The sequence below is a fragment of the Lepisosteus oculatus genome, chromosome 12 (genome assembly GCF_040954835.1).
Source record: "Lepisosteus oculatus isolate fLepOcu1 chromosome 12, fLepOcu1.hap2, whole genome shotgun sequence".
Lineage (NCBI taxonomy): Eukaryota > Metazoa > Chordata > Actinopteri > Semionotiformes > Lepisosteidae > Lepisosteus > Lepisosteus oculatus.
The window spans coordinates 39,589,327-39,603,829 of NC_090707.1; the positions used below are offsets into that span (position 1 = coordinate 39,589,327).

General features: G+C 47.4%; 2 protein-coding genes across 5 annotated transcripts; both read left to right on the top strand.

Moving 5' to 3' along the window:
• Positions 1–183: 183 nt before the first annotated feature.
• LOC102691696 (4-galactosyl-N-acetylglucosaminide 3-alpha-L-fucosyltransferase 9-like) lies at positions 184–5,234 on the top strand. The gene is made up of 4 exons (XM_006636936.3): positions 184–1,158; positions 2,291–2,385; positions 3,276–3,473; positions 3,899–5,234. Exons 2-4 carry the CDS (start codon positions 2,298–2,300, stop codon positions 4,975–4,977), a joined length of 1,365 nt encoding a protein of 454 aa, XP_006636999.2. The 5' UTR covers positions 184–1,158; positions 2,291–2,297; the 3' UTR covers positions 4,978–5,234.
• Positions 5,235–7,757: 2,523 nt separating this feature from the next.
• LOC138216015 (4-galactosyl-N-acetylglucosaminide 3-alpha-L-fucosyltransferase 9-like) lies at positions 7,758–14,128 on the top strand. 4 transcript variants are annotated; one of them, XM_069197190.1, is made up of 3 exons: positions 7,759–8,252; positions 8,771–9,037; positions 12,169–14,128. In XM_069197190.1, exon 3 carries the CDS (start codon positions 12,177–12,179, stop codon positions 13,245–13,247), a length of 1,071 nt encoding a protein of 356 aa, XP_069053291.1. In that variant the 5' UTR covers positions 7,759–8,252; positions 8,771–9,037; positions 12,169–12,176; the 3' UTR covers positions 13,248–14,128. The 4 variants fall into 4 exon arrangements, with proteins under 4 accessions (XP_015215201.2, XP_069053291.1, XP_069053292.1 ...); XM_015359715.2 differs by lacking the exon at positions 8,771–9,037 and having other exon boundaries at positions 7,758–8,252; XM_069197191.1 differs by lacking the exon at positions 7,759–8,252 and having other exon boundaries at positions 8,617–9,037.
• Positions 14,129–14,503: the final 375 nt, after the last annotated feature.

Below are 14,503 nucleotides of genomic sequence, written 5' to 3' on the forward strand. Positions count from 1 at the left end.
CTCTCTCACACCTGAAGAAGGCTCCACGGCCGAAACGTTGTGTTCTCTTTCTTCTTTTTTTCAGCATGGAATAAACCTATTACTTGTTCCTGTATATATATATTCGTGTTTATGCTGCTCCGCTTGTATATCGCATGAACAATAAAAGATGTTCATCACGCTTATAAGAATATGTCTTGTTTGGTGTCTGACACCGCCAGGCAGGCTTGAAAGTCACCTTTATCAGTCACGTCACACGCCCACTTTCACAACCCGCGTCCGCACAGACACGCCGGTGGAACGGGTCAGACAGACGCTCCTCTCCCTCAGGGGACTGGAGCCAGTCGGGCCGGTGGGAGGCTGGAGTCTGAGCAGAGTCTCCAGCCCGGACACGTCGCAGAGGCGAGACGGATCCTGGCTGTGCGTTGGCCGGGGGTGTCGGTTTACAGGGCTCGACAGAGAAACGCTGGGGTTGCGTTGTGAACAGCAGCTCTCTGCACAGAGGGTGGCGGGAGGGTGGAACAAGCTGTGCAGACACGGCTCCTCCGGGAAACAGCTGGATGTTCATGAGTGGGAATTACCGCACACGCGCCAGACCCGCCGATCGCATTCCTGCCCCGGAGTCGATTACGCGCCAGCTCTCCAGTAATTAACGGGCGATTGAAAACGCTGCGCTGCAAACATGTTCACCTGAACAGTGAAAGTAAATCATCAGCTCTGAGCATCTCCCGACGGCTTTTCCGCCTCCCACCAGCGAGCTGGGACTGCGGCGGGACCCAGCCGGAACCCCCACTGCGCGCGCCAGGGCCACCGCGAGGACACATCCGCGAGCCAGGTGCCGAGTCTCGAGCGCGACTATAAGTGACATCACCTGATTCGCGCGAGCGCAGCTTCCCCGTGTCCTAAACCGCCCACTTCAGCGTTCCCGGATCCGAAATCTAGCGCCACTCTTCGGCTTTGCGCCTGGGACCGGCGACACCAGCAGCCTGTTCTGGCAGAATCCGTGTACAGCTCGGGACCGAGGGAGCCGGCAAAAAAGGGAACCGGGCCGAGACTTTGAGGAAACGGCCGAGCCTGCAGCGGCTGGAGGCACTCCTGCGTCGAGCCAGGAGTGAGATCACACGAGCAGCAGACTCGCTCTGGGATCACCTGTCGCGGGGAGAAAGGGAGCATATCCAGGTGAGTAACGTGTACAAGGTGAGCGTTGTCACCCCCGAGAGCTGCTGCACAAGGTGAGCGTTGTCTGCTCGGAGAGCTCTGGCATCCAGGACTCCTGTACGGGGCTGTGTGTTGGAGTTTGTGTACAGAGCCGTGTGTTGGGGCTCCTGTTCGGGGCCGTGTGTTGGGGCTCCTGTACGGCGCCGTGTGTTGGAGTTTGTGTACGGCGCCGTGTGTTGGGATTTGTGTACAGAGCCGTGTGTTGGGGCTCCTGTTCGGCGCCGTGTGTTGGGGCTCCTGTTCGGGGCCGTGTGTTGGGGTTTTAGCTCCCCGACGCCCCACAGAGAGGTGTAGGAGATACTTTCTGCCTGCAGCCATCCGAGTGCTGAAGAGCTCTCCAGCATGAAGACTCTGTTATCTTGGGCTTCTACGGTTTTTACTGGGCTTTTTTAAGAGTAGTGCACTGCATAGTCAGACCAGCTGTGTCAATGTACTAAGTTATATGTCTGTTTTGATATCATTGGCAAGTCTGTGTAGCTTTTTTTCATCTTTTATACCTATGAATTGTGTGGGCAGGTTAATTAAAAAAGTGTATTTAATCTCATCATATATGCATCACGTATACATGTATGAAGACACTGTGCACACAGTGTATCAGGAAATTCTGGTCAAGCAGGTTTTCAGAGACCGGTAGTGTCTTCCTGGGCTGTGATGGTGATCTAGAGTACAGGCCGTCCCTCGGGTCTGACACCAGCGGAACAGGGCGTTTCTCTCCATGACCCATAGGAAGGTTCCACCAGCATCCATTCTTGTATTGTCACATCGGCCCCCAGGGCCCCTGAGGGCCTCCGACGGTCGACAATCTTGCTTTCCCACCGACAGCAGACTCCTGCAGGTGCGTGTGACACAACTCCAAGACCAGTCTAACGAGCTGAACAAGCAGCAGCTGTACTGGAGTTCACAAAGCCTACAATCTCGTCATATTGTGAAGGTGGTGTACTTTGAGATTTTCATACAAGACCTTGAGAAAGTTCATCGCTTACGAATAATTCTCGGTTTCAGAGAGTAGGCATTCAAGGTGATCGAACAAGTAAAGGTCAAGGGTTTTCTTCTCTTTCCAGCTTGGGATAACCCTCTACTTGTTCCTTTGCAGCCTGCGCATGCTGACGCAGCTCCCACCAGAGCTCTTCAAGGTCAGCTGCGTGTGTGAAAGAAGAGAAGTCACCTGCAGCTCACGTCTAGCGGAAGGTGTGCATGTAGCAAACACAAGGGATGAGATATGACACAGGGACCCTGAGCCTGAAGATGCTGCCTTTCTGTCAGTCCTGCAGGTTTACTATTATTGTGAGTTTTCTTGGACATGAATTCACATTGCTGCCTCGTGGCGCTGGGGCCCTGGGTTCGAGTCTGCATCTGGGGTTCTGTCTGTGTGGAGTTTGCATGTTCTCCTCGTGTTCGTGTGGGTTTCCTCCAGGTGGCCCAGTTTCCTCCCACAGGCCAGAGACTTGCTGGTGGGGTAACTGGCTTCTGGGAGACCTGGCCCTGGGATGGGATAGACTCCAGCTCCCCTGCAGCCCTGAACTGGATGAGCCGTTAGAAGACAGAGGGATGAAGCCGGGTATACACGAGCTGAGACACCTCTCTGGAGACCGGCTGCCATAGTCCAAACTGGCAGCACCTGTGATTATCGGCAGCCGCTCGCTGAGTCCAGACGTCTGTCCAGACCAACATGGCCACCCCACTGCCCCCTCGTGGGCAATACCTGCCTGTACAGCAAACCGCTGCGAGCTTAATGATGTTTTTATCATGACAGTAGCCTTCCAAGGCTCTCATGAATTCTTACAATCCCCCTTCCTCCCAGACATTAGAGGACAGACTTCATAACGTGCTGACATGGCCGCAAATCAGGTACTTTACCTCAGGTGTCTTTGAAAGCAAGGACTGAATGAAGATGATAGTAAAAAGCCAGTGGCCCAATTACATGCATCAATTAGCACCAGTGATTAAGGGCCCGCGGCCCAGCTGGAACTAGAATCAGCAGACAGGAGTCCTTCTGGACCAATATTGAGAACCTCTGCAATGATACCAGAGTTTCTCACAATTTTCTAAAAACCTCCACCGATCTCTCCTCCTCCCAGACATCACACAGCTCCTGGCTGAGCCCTGTGTAGCCATCGGCGCCAGCCTGGGCCGGGACAGTCCTGGGCAGAGGCAGTGTGCTTCTGTGTGGACCAGCTCTGCAGAATCTCTCTCTCGGGAGCCACTGAGCCGTCTGATCCACAAGGAGGCAGAAACCATCACGTCCCACCCCTGCTGCAGGTCTGCTCGGCGCGGAGGTGAGCCAGTACATTCTCATATTTCCTCCTGTGTGAAACCTGTTTCCCCAGTAGACTCCCAACCTAGCAGGTTTAATTACGCAATATCCCTGAGGCACAACAGATTGCTCAGATATCATTCAATATCTGAAAATAAAGGAGAATAATTATAGGAGAAAGCTTAAAGTTTAAAATGTTGAGACACATATTTCAGTCAGAAAATGGACATCTTATTCTTCAGGATTCAGATCATTTCACTTTGTTGTAAATCTTGATGGGTTTTTCCAAGCACATTAGAATTAATTTACTTGCAGTGCCAGCTTCAGAACCACCGTTACTGACCACAATGTAGCAGGATAGTTTAGCTCAGTATAGGCCACAGGGCCAGGAATCTCCACAGACACACGCACTGTCCTCATTGAGTCTCCTTCTTCTTTCTTCAACAGGACAGACCATGTCATCCCTCTCTGCTCTCGGAGGTGTACGCACCATTTTGATCAGCACCCTCTTCCTGGGCTGTGTTGTATTTTTTGTACTCCTGTATATAAAACCGTCTCGTAGCTGGTTCTCTCATCACACTGCCTCACTACCCTTAGAGAAGACCCTCGTCTCTTCTGACAGAGACCAAAATGACACTGTTGTCCTCATCTGGCTCTGGCCATTTGGAAACCACTTTTCTTTAGAGTCCTGTAGCTCCACTTTCCGCATCGAGGGATGTCGATTAACAGCGGACAGGAACCTCTACAACATTGCGGATGCAGTTCTTCTCCACCACAGAGACATCAGAGCGGATCTGTCCAACCTGCCTCCTGCACACAGGCCCCCCTTCCAGAAGTGGGTCTGGATGAACTTGGAGTCACCAGCCAACTCGCCAAAAATACCCGGTCTCTCAAAACTCTTCAACCTGACCTTAAATTACCGACGGGACTCTGACATCGACGTTCCTTATGTGTCCCTCATTTCCAGAAGGGAACTTCCGAAATTTGAACTGCCAAAGAAGGACAAGCTGGTCTGCTGGATCGTTAGCAACTGGAGTCCTGGACACGCCAGGTCACAGTACTACGATGAGCTACGCAAACACATTGAAATCCACACCTACGGTGAAGCATTTGGGAAATACATCAGTGGTGAGAACCTTCTGCCCACAATAGCCAGCTGTAAGTTTTACCTCTCCTTTGAAAACTCAGCCTACCAAGACTACATCACAGAAAAGCTGTACAATCCACTGTCAGTGGGCTCAGTCCCGATTGTCCTGGGACCCTCTAGAGGAAACTACGAGAGCTACATCCCTGCAGGTGCCTTTATTCATGTGGACGATTTCCCTTCAGCAAAAGAGCTGGCTGAATATCTACAGGTGCTAGACAAGAGTGAGGAGAAGTACCTGCAGTACTTCTCCTGGCATGAGCACTTCACTGTGAAGAAGCCTTACTTCTGGTTAGAACATGTCTGTCGGACCTGCGATTATGTTAAAAGACACAGGGAGTACCAGACTGTCCCAGATATTGAGAAATGGTTTTGGGGTTAAAATTCCACATTGAGATCACAGCTCTTCTGTCTTTTGAGAGTTTCAGTTGCTCTGTTATGAGGGCTGCTGCTCTTGTCAAGGTCTTGAGGGCTATAGACAGAAATGAATAATTGTTGAGTGACTTCACAGTTCTGTAACCCACCTCAGTATGCGTTTGCTGTTCACACAGTACCTCCCACGAGTAACAGGAAAGCTAAGTCAAGGTTGCTGTAAGAAATTCGGATTTGCAATAAAAAGATTCTTATGAAGAAAAATAATGTCACCTTTCATTTCTGGGTATTTCTGTGCGTATATGTTGTACAACCTTGGAATAATAGCGCCTTTTGTGTTCAATCTCCCATATCAGGTGAGCATTAGTATTGGAACAAATGAACTTAAAGAACATTAAACTTCGGCTCCTCGGCCCATTGACATCACCGAACCCTTGGCCCGTTCTGTTGAGATGCTTTGCTCAGCCTCTACTGCAGCCATTTTCAGCGGCTGTTTGTTTTGGGGAGTTTCTGACTTTAGTCTGAGTCTCAGATCAGATTTCTGACTTCTGTCGAATCTCATCTGAATCTCTCAAGCATATTCCCTACAAAACCAAGAATTCAGTGTCTTAAATGTATTCTGAGATGTATTATTCCAAACATTAGAAAGTTATTCTGCTTGTAGTCAAGTTCCCATTTGGACAGAACTTTAAGTTCTCCTGCTGTTAACCCATCTTCCAGCACATGACCTTGTTCACCTAACACATTCTTAACATTCAATGCATTGCACATTTCTGCTATAAACGAAATCAAACAATGAATTTTACCAAAGGTTTTCTTGATTCCTTGAATCTTCGTAAAAATAACTTTGTAATTTGCAGATCGTTAAAAAACCGAGAATCTGGGGGAGGTTCATATTCTAGATGAATTTTTAAACGATCACCTAATGATACCTAATCAGCCCTCTGTCTGTCCAAACCTTAGTGTCATTTTAATGTTGGTTTAAAGTCTGGGTCTGCTTTAATTTCCCTTAAATATATTGAATCCTGTTTTATCTGCTTCCCTGCTTGTCTTTTATCTGCAGAAGAATCGGGATCTGTGGGATTTGAATCAGAGACTCCCACTGTTAAAAGTGTATCAGACCAACCTTAAACCTTGTAATCCATAAATCTGTAAAAGTGTAAATCTATAAAAGCATGAAGTAATTCTTCTCCTAAGAGGATCATTAAGGGAAGAAGATGTAGATGCAGCATCATCACTCAAATGTCAAAGCTACAAACCACTTCCTCATGCCAGACAGTAGCACAGTCTTCATTTCCAACACAGAGTATCCCTTCTGTCTGGTATCGTGCTCTGTTGCTTCAAAATGCACATTTATGGTGTGCACCCTGCAATTCTTATTAAATGAGCATCTCTCTTCTAGACCAACTGCACCACGAGTGCTGGTAAGATGTTCATTTGAAAGCAAAGGCAAATCTCATGTTGAAAAGCAGAAAGAAGAAACATGAAGTTTCGGCGTTGAGTCTGAAGCGTGGAATTAACCTCTACTATCAGGAAAAAGACTTCTCCACAGCCAAGCTGCAGTCACTTCAGCACCCACCTAATGGTCTGTGTTAAATGTCAGGTTACACAGACAGTTTTCCACTGTGTTTGGCACACATAATGAATTTCTGATTTCATTTTTTTATTCAATTTTTATTGCACTGTTATGATGTAACTTTATTCTGTAACTTTTCCCCGGTGAGCTCGCAGAAAAGACATTTCATTGCCAGCAATTACTGCTGCAAGCTGTATTGTTGTGCATTTGATAAACAAGCTGTGGTTCACTGACACCTGCTCCCTTGCAGCAGATTCAGGCTGCAAGGCCCCCCACTCAAACCTGATATTGATCAACTGCAACAGCATGTCAACGTTTCCCACGACGCACGGTGAACTCAACACTTGGAGCAGTGCCAAGTTGTTTTCACACGCGGATCTAAATTCAGATACAAGACACGCTTTTAATTTGAAACCCCCAAGTTGAGAGAGAAAATGTGAAAATAATGCAACATAATGGTCAACATCCACACACACTGGATCCCTGTGCTAGAGAGAACTCTGTGTAGAGCTGTGTAGAAGCATTCTCAATGGGCAGGGACAGACACCAAACAATGTGTGCAGCCCTGCCTAGAGAGCAGAGGTTCACTGATCACATCCAGTCAGCCCTGGCTACCCACAGAGTAGAGGGAGTGTTAAATATGTGTTGTTGTCATTTAACATTAGTCCTAGCCTGAATCTGCAAACCCTGCACTGGGCAGACAGAGGAGCTGCACCTTCTGCATTCCACACAGGCCCAGAATACCTTCCTCCTCCATCATCTTCCTCCTTCAGTCACTCTCCTGCCCACCACTGCAGTGTGTTACTGATGTTCCCTTCAGTCACTCTCCTGCCCAACACTTCCAATTCCTGGAAGCTCAAGTGAGGAAGGCAAGACCATGTAGAATCATAATGGAATTATTTCAATAAAAATGAGAGAATCCCGGAGTCCAAGCCCTGTTCCTCAACTGTAGACAACTGAAAATGTAAAATTATGCGAATTATAAAATATCTTGCTATAGTTATTTTTACTACATGACAGAACCCACACTGTTGCGTATCAGTAGAATCACTGGTGTCAATAATATTCTGCGTGTTCCTTTTTGCACTCTGTCAGCTGTTTTGCAGATGAATCCAGCCTCCAGTTTGCATGTTGCTTTGCATGATTGCTGGCGATGTGCGTCCTTTCTGCTCTGCGTTCCCTGATTCGGATCAGATCCAGTGCCATCTCCACACAAGCCCCAGACCACTGCAGGTCTTGTCAGGAATCCCTAATGAAGAGGTAGGTGGATCCTGTACAGACGCAGGAGCAGGTAGATGACAAGGCAGGCGGATCATCCAGTGTGAAAGGCGAGGCCGTGGTCCAAAGGACAAAGGTGATTCAGAAGTCAGGAAGTACGACTGAAGCAAAGAACCCGAAGCAAGAGGTGTGGTCAGGGTTGAGCGGAGTAAGCTACTGTAGGTCGAGCTCCAGAAAGTACACCGGCGACAAACGATCCGAGACGAGAGGCGAGGTCCAAAGGCGAAAGGCTAAAGGGGAATCCAGAATCCAGAACAACACGATACCGAGCAGCCAGACGCGGGTGTGAACGGCTAAAATACTGCAGCCGGCCGCAGGGCAGGGCGCCTGGTGCCGAGTTCACACGTGCGGCAGCGCTCGTAACTATCGCCCCCCTGCTGGCACTGGCTAGCTCTCCTGGGGGCTGTCTGGGCAGGGCGGCGTCGTGACAGGTATGTTTTCTACATTTCTTGAACTATGGCTCTCTCAGTGTCAGTGATCCTCTTGCTGGTGTGAGGGGAGTGATACATGACTTCCCACATGTAAAGCCAAGCGCTTCACAGCCCCTCAGAGAAGTCTCTCATGTTTAGCGAAGCAGGAAACACGGATCAGTCCCTCCTGCTGCCGGTGCCTTTCCACAGGTGTGTCCTGGGAGGGTGAGCTGCTGTAATCTGGATAACAAATACTGCTGATAATGACAATGGGTGTGTCAGTCACACCTGATCCTACCAGCCTGAAATATGACCCGTTTCCCCCTGCACACCTGTTGTCTGAAAAGTTTTCTACAGAAGAAACCGTTCCTGTTTGACCAGGTCTGCTCTCTTGGATTTCCTGATTGAAAAGTCCTGCAGCTCTGCGGGTGTCCTGAGCTCCAGCGATTACCTTTGTAGCAGCACGCTGCAGACTCTCAGCTACCTCACCGGTCAACATGCAGACCGCGGTTTTTGAAAATAAAATATCTCTACCACAGATTGTCTGAGTTGGCAAAACCCCCAGTTTTTCAAGGGCTCGCCCCTCAGACTCCCTCCTGCTGGTAACTGCCCAGCGGGTTGTGGCCTCAGACCGAGCAGCCAGACGGGGGAGTGGTGCAGCCCTTCTGCACTCTGGAGATGCAAGAGGGGCAGAAGCAGCCTTGAATGCAGCCCAAGTCTCTCCCCAACCACTCGAGAGCTGCTGAAAAGCTCGTTGAGACATTTCTCCCGTGTCAGACAACTCTTGGTTCATCCTGTTCTTCGAGGTGAGGCATTGAGCTTATTATTCTGAGCTATTAAATCCTCACTGTGGCAGTACTTCTCACGTCCTCGCGCTCACAGCTAGGAAGTGATCACTAGTACAGAAAGCAAGAGCTTCATCAGCCACTGGGAAAGCAGTCTCACACACAGTGCTGGGGTCACAGTGTTTATATGGTAATACAAAGTCACTGGCTTCTTGCTCTGATTAACAGCGACGATCTGCTGTGGTGCTCTCCTTGTAGGGTTTGCACAAGTGAAGCTGCGATTAAGGCAATCCGGGAATACCACCCCAGTGAGTGGCTGCCCAGCAGGCTCAACTTGTTTAGGCGTGTACAGTGTATAGAGTTACACCAGTCAGGTGTTTCTCACACCGGCTGAATCTTTCTCCGGCTCGAGTCCTTGGACAGCACCGCTGCCACCACAGGTAAAGACCATACTGACCTCTTTCGTCAACACCTCTCACATCACAGGTAGATACGCTAGTGTAGCCAGTCTGCTGTCACGTGTGTATTAATGTTGTCACAGGTGTATTCATGCGATCTCACAGGGTCACGGACTGTCATGCATTTTGAATGAGGGCTGTCTCAGCGAGGGCAATTGACTAGAAAACGTGCCTGATGCCACCGCCGTTAGGAAAGTCTGCTGTCGGATGTTTATTAATCTGTTTATTCTCACACATTTCATGTAGTGTGGAGATCTGAGCACAGCAACTGAAAGCAGGGGTTCAAGATCAACGCCTGATTGAAAGATATTATATGTGAATTTCAAACGTGAAAATTCCTAAGTTACTCTTTTCTGTTCTGAAAGGCTAAGGTGTGGTGTTGCACAATACAATAGTGTGGACAAAACAATAGGTTGCAGAAAACGTCTGCAAACGTCTATAGTCCCTGTAGACCTGGAACACTAATGTATTAATTGTTTTGAGGGCTGTGTTCTTTTAACAAAGTGTCTCGAGGACTGATATATTAAACAAAAGGCAGCCTCAAATTCGTCAAACTGAATATAGATGGATTCACTCTTCAAGAAGTGCGCTTCATCCAGGATAAAGCTAAGTGGATACAGCAGACCAGAAATGCCTGCTGTACTGGTTTGCTGTCTTTCAAGTCCTTTAAACTGGCTCCACTGATGTGCGTAGGATTCCAGGACTGTGCTGCAGTCAGCTGTGTGTTTTTGTGTGGTTCTCCGATGAGTGGACCTGTGGTTCTGCTGGCTGTGGTGTGTTTGTCCTGTCAGCGGTTCTGCAGTTCTGTTTTCAGTGGAATTCCAGAAACAGGAAGCTGTTCTGCAGGACCTGTTATTCTGATGATAAAGGAAGTAGTGGGACCCACAGGGGGCGACCGCAGGCTCAGATCCGGGAGGAGGGTCCAGCCTTGTGCCAGGTGTGTGTGCTGCTGACAGCAGGCCCGCAGGACAGCGAGTGACATCCTGTGAGAAGGATAAGTTCAGTGCAGTGGTGGTGTCGAAGAATTGCCACACCACGTCACAGTAAGGGAACGTCCAGGGGGAAGCACAGTACAGGACGGTATAATCTGACGAAATCTGCTTGGACAACAGGAAGTGGGCTAACGGCTGCCTGCACGGGGCTTAGGCGATGGAGGTTGACCAATGAAAGTTTCCGTTTTGTAACATGCGCTCAGGAAGGACAAAGGAGACGTTACAACCGCCATCCTGAGGCAACACTGTGGCCAGATCTCCTTCATCACGGACCAGGACCCCAGTTGTCCCATTATCCCTTTGCCCTCGCAGTGCAAACCGCAACGAGCCGTCTCTCTCTTCAAACTCACAGGTCCTACTCTTACGGGCTGCACTTCCAATCTCAGGCCAGCTGGTCCTGCTACTGCTGCCACCTTCTCGCTGGCTTATGCTCTGTCTTTGGCATCCCAGGGGCTTCACACACGTCAAGCCTCAACAATGCAGTCAAAAGGACTTGTTCTTAGTTCAGAGTTCAAAATATTCATAAGTATCAAACACAATGTAACAGAAGAGTCAATATATCCATATATATGCAGTGCCATCAAAACTTATCAGAGTCTTTCTATGATGCCCCTTTTAATTTACCCAGATCCTGAATGCTTAAACCGAAACCTTCTGAGAGTAAGGTAGAGTAAAGAAACGGCGAATGGCGATAAAACTAAAGAAGAAAAAAATATGTTGATTGTAAAAGAATTTGGTTGCAATAACTTAATATCTGGTGGAAGGAACAGCTTCCTTAAGTCTTTGTGGGTGAGTTTCAACCAACCCTCACTCCAGTTTGGTGCACTTTAGTCAGTTCTGTTTGAGCAGATTGCTGCTTGGGGTTCACTTGTGGACAGAAGTGTTTCCACAGACTCTGGATAGGATTCAAGTCAGGATTTTGACAGGGATGTTCAAGTACATTTACTTTCTTATTCTTAAGCAACTCAGGGCATACCGTAGGCCTTGCACTTTTGACATTGTCCTGTCACAAGGTGAATTTTTGACTCAGTTTTAGGTCTTAAGCAGGTTTTGCTGTATGATTTGCCAGTAGTTTGCTCCATCTGTGTTCCTATCTGTCTTGACAGACTTTCCAGTACCTTCTAATGAGAAGCAGTATTTTAATATAATACTACTCCAACACGCGTGACTGAGTAAAGATCTTTGCAATTTTTTATATCCTTTTCCTGATCTGTGCCTTCATACAACTGCTAGCCAGAGCTGATTTGAAAGCTGCTTGGTGTTCACGGTTGAATCGTGTTTGACATTTAAACCAGACTGTGGGAACTTAGAGGGACAGGTGTTTATTTCATAAAACATTATTTTTTTAATGAAATTATGTGAATCACTATTATAGCACACACGGGCCATTCAAGCTGTTGTGTGAAGTGTGAAGTTAATACTGCACATCTAAATTAATTTAGGTTTGGCACAGTAAGGGCTTGAATACTTGCAATCATGACTTCCTATTTTTCTTTCATATGATCTATTTACTTCCTACTTCTTTTGCTCTGAATGTGTAGAGAGTATTATGTAGTTAATATCAATTACTAGAACAATCCATGACTGCATGCTCTAAAGTCGTCTCTGAATTATTTTCCAAAACACTGTGGGTCACATAGCAAAGAATCTCCAAAGACACACGCATTGTCCTCATTGAGTCTCCTTCTTCTTTCTTCAACAGGACAGACCATGTCATCCCTCTCTGCTCTCGGAGGTGTACGCACCATTTTGATCAGCACCCTCTTCCTGGTCTGTGTTGTAATTTTTATAATCCTGTATATAAAACCGTCTCATAAGTGGTTACCTCATCACACTGCCTCACCACCCTTAGAGAAGACCCTCGTCTCTTCTGACAGAGACCAAAATGACACTGTTGTCCTCATCTGGCTCTGGCCATTTGGAGACCACTTTTCTTTAGAGTCCTGTAGCTCCACTTTCCACATCGAGGGATGTCGATTAACAGCGGACAGGAACCTCTACAACATTGCGGATGCAGTTCTTCTCCACCACAGAGACATCAGAGCGGATCTGTCCAACCTGCCTCCTGCACACAGGCCCCCCTTCCAGAAGTGGGTCTGGATGAACTTGGAGTCACCAGCTCACTCACCAAAAAAACCTGGTCTCGCAAAATTGCTTAATGTGACCTTAAATTACCGACGGGACTCTGACATCATGGTGCCTTATGGCTCCCTTGTTTCCAGAAGAGAACCTCTGAAATTTGAACTGCCAAAGAAGGACAAGCTGGTCTGCTGGATCGTTAGCAACTGGAGTCCTGGACATGCCAGGTCACGGTACTACAATGAACTACGCAAACACATTGAAATCCACACCTACGGTCGGGCATTTGGGAAATACATCAGTGGTGAGAACCTTCTGCCCACAATAGCCAGCTGTAAGTTTTACCTCTCCTTTGAAAACTCAGTCTACCAAGACTACATCACAGAAAAGCTGTACAATCCACTGTCAGTGGGCTCAGTCCCGATTGTCCTGGGACCCTCTAGAGGAAACTACGAGAGCTACATCCCTGCAGATGCCTTTATTCATGTGGAGGATTTCCCTTCAGCAAAAGAGCTGGCTGAATATCTACAGGTGCTAGACAAGAGTGAGGAGAAGTACCTGCAGTACTTCTCCTGGCATGAGCACTTCACTGTGAAGCTGTGTTCCTTCTGGTTAGAACATGCCTGTCGGACCTGTGGTTATGTTAGAAGACACAGGGAGTACCAGACTGTTCCCAATTTTGAGAAATGGTTTTGGGGTTAAAATTCTACATTGAGATCACAGCTCTTCTGTCTCGCGAGAGTTTCAGTTTCTCTGTTTTGTTATAGAGCCTGATTAGCACGGTGTACAATCACTCACACAGATGAATAGATCTCAAGCTTTAAAGGAATGACACAAAAGGTGAATATTGAACAGGAACATCTGGGGATCCTGTGGTTAAGGCAGGAGACAAAAGCTTCATCCTTCTTTCACTATTGTGTACATTTCCCACTGAGCTTAACGTTGTGGTTTGAAGGAGGAGTCCACCAACCCATCTTAATATGATGTCAGCAAATCTGTGTACATCAGGCTCATTCTCGTGACTCCTGTCTATGAACCACCTTCCCAGAGCCCACCTGACTGATACATGTTCAACAACAAACTATCAACCTTAAGCAATTTAAACTTCCTTAAGAAAAATAAATACTCTTGCTCTTTTTTGAAAATAGAATTGACATTTGTCTCAAAATTTAACTTGCGGTCTAGAAGGGTCCCTTATTACTTATATTTATGCTGATGCAGGTTAAAGTGGGGATGGAGGGTTCTTCCTGAAATCAATTGCCATGTCTTTGGCCTCAGAGACATTCAGCTTCTAAGAGTTTGATTCACACCAAGTGGCAAACTCATGTACTGTACGGCTGACCCATGACCCCACTCATCTGCCTGCAGCAAGCTGGCCGCTGCCAGCAAATTCAATTATGTCTTGAGTGCAGCCAACCTTTGCCACCATGTAAATATTTTACATTCCTACTTTCATGCAATATCCTGCACTTTCTCTACATTAAGAGTTATGTAGAGACAGATCGGGAATCCCCTGAGAAAAAGGAGGACTGGATGTATTTTGATTGTCAGAAAGCTTTTAATAAAGTTCATTATGAAAAATATACTGCACTGAGTACACATAGTGTGTAATTAGTGAAGTGCCACAGGGACTGCTCTATCCAGTTGATTTCAATGCTCTACATTCTGATATGGTGAGTAAACTAGTCAAATTTGCAGGCGACAAGAAAATATTAAGATTAGCAAACATCAAAAGGAAATTCAAAATTTCAAATTTCACAGAATACTCAGTACAAATTTTAGGCCAAGTCAGAAACTTGTCTTCTCTTACATGACTTCCCACATGTAAAGCCAAGCGCTTCACAGCCCCTCAGAGAAGTCTCTCATGTTTAGCGAAGCAGGAAACACGGATCAGTCCCTCCTGCTGCCGGTGCCTTTCCACAGGTGTGTCCTGGGAGGGTGAGCTGCTGTGATCTGGA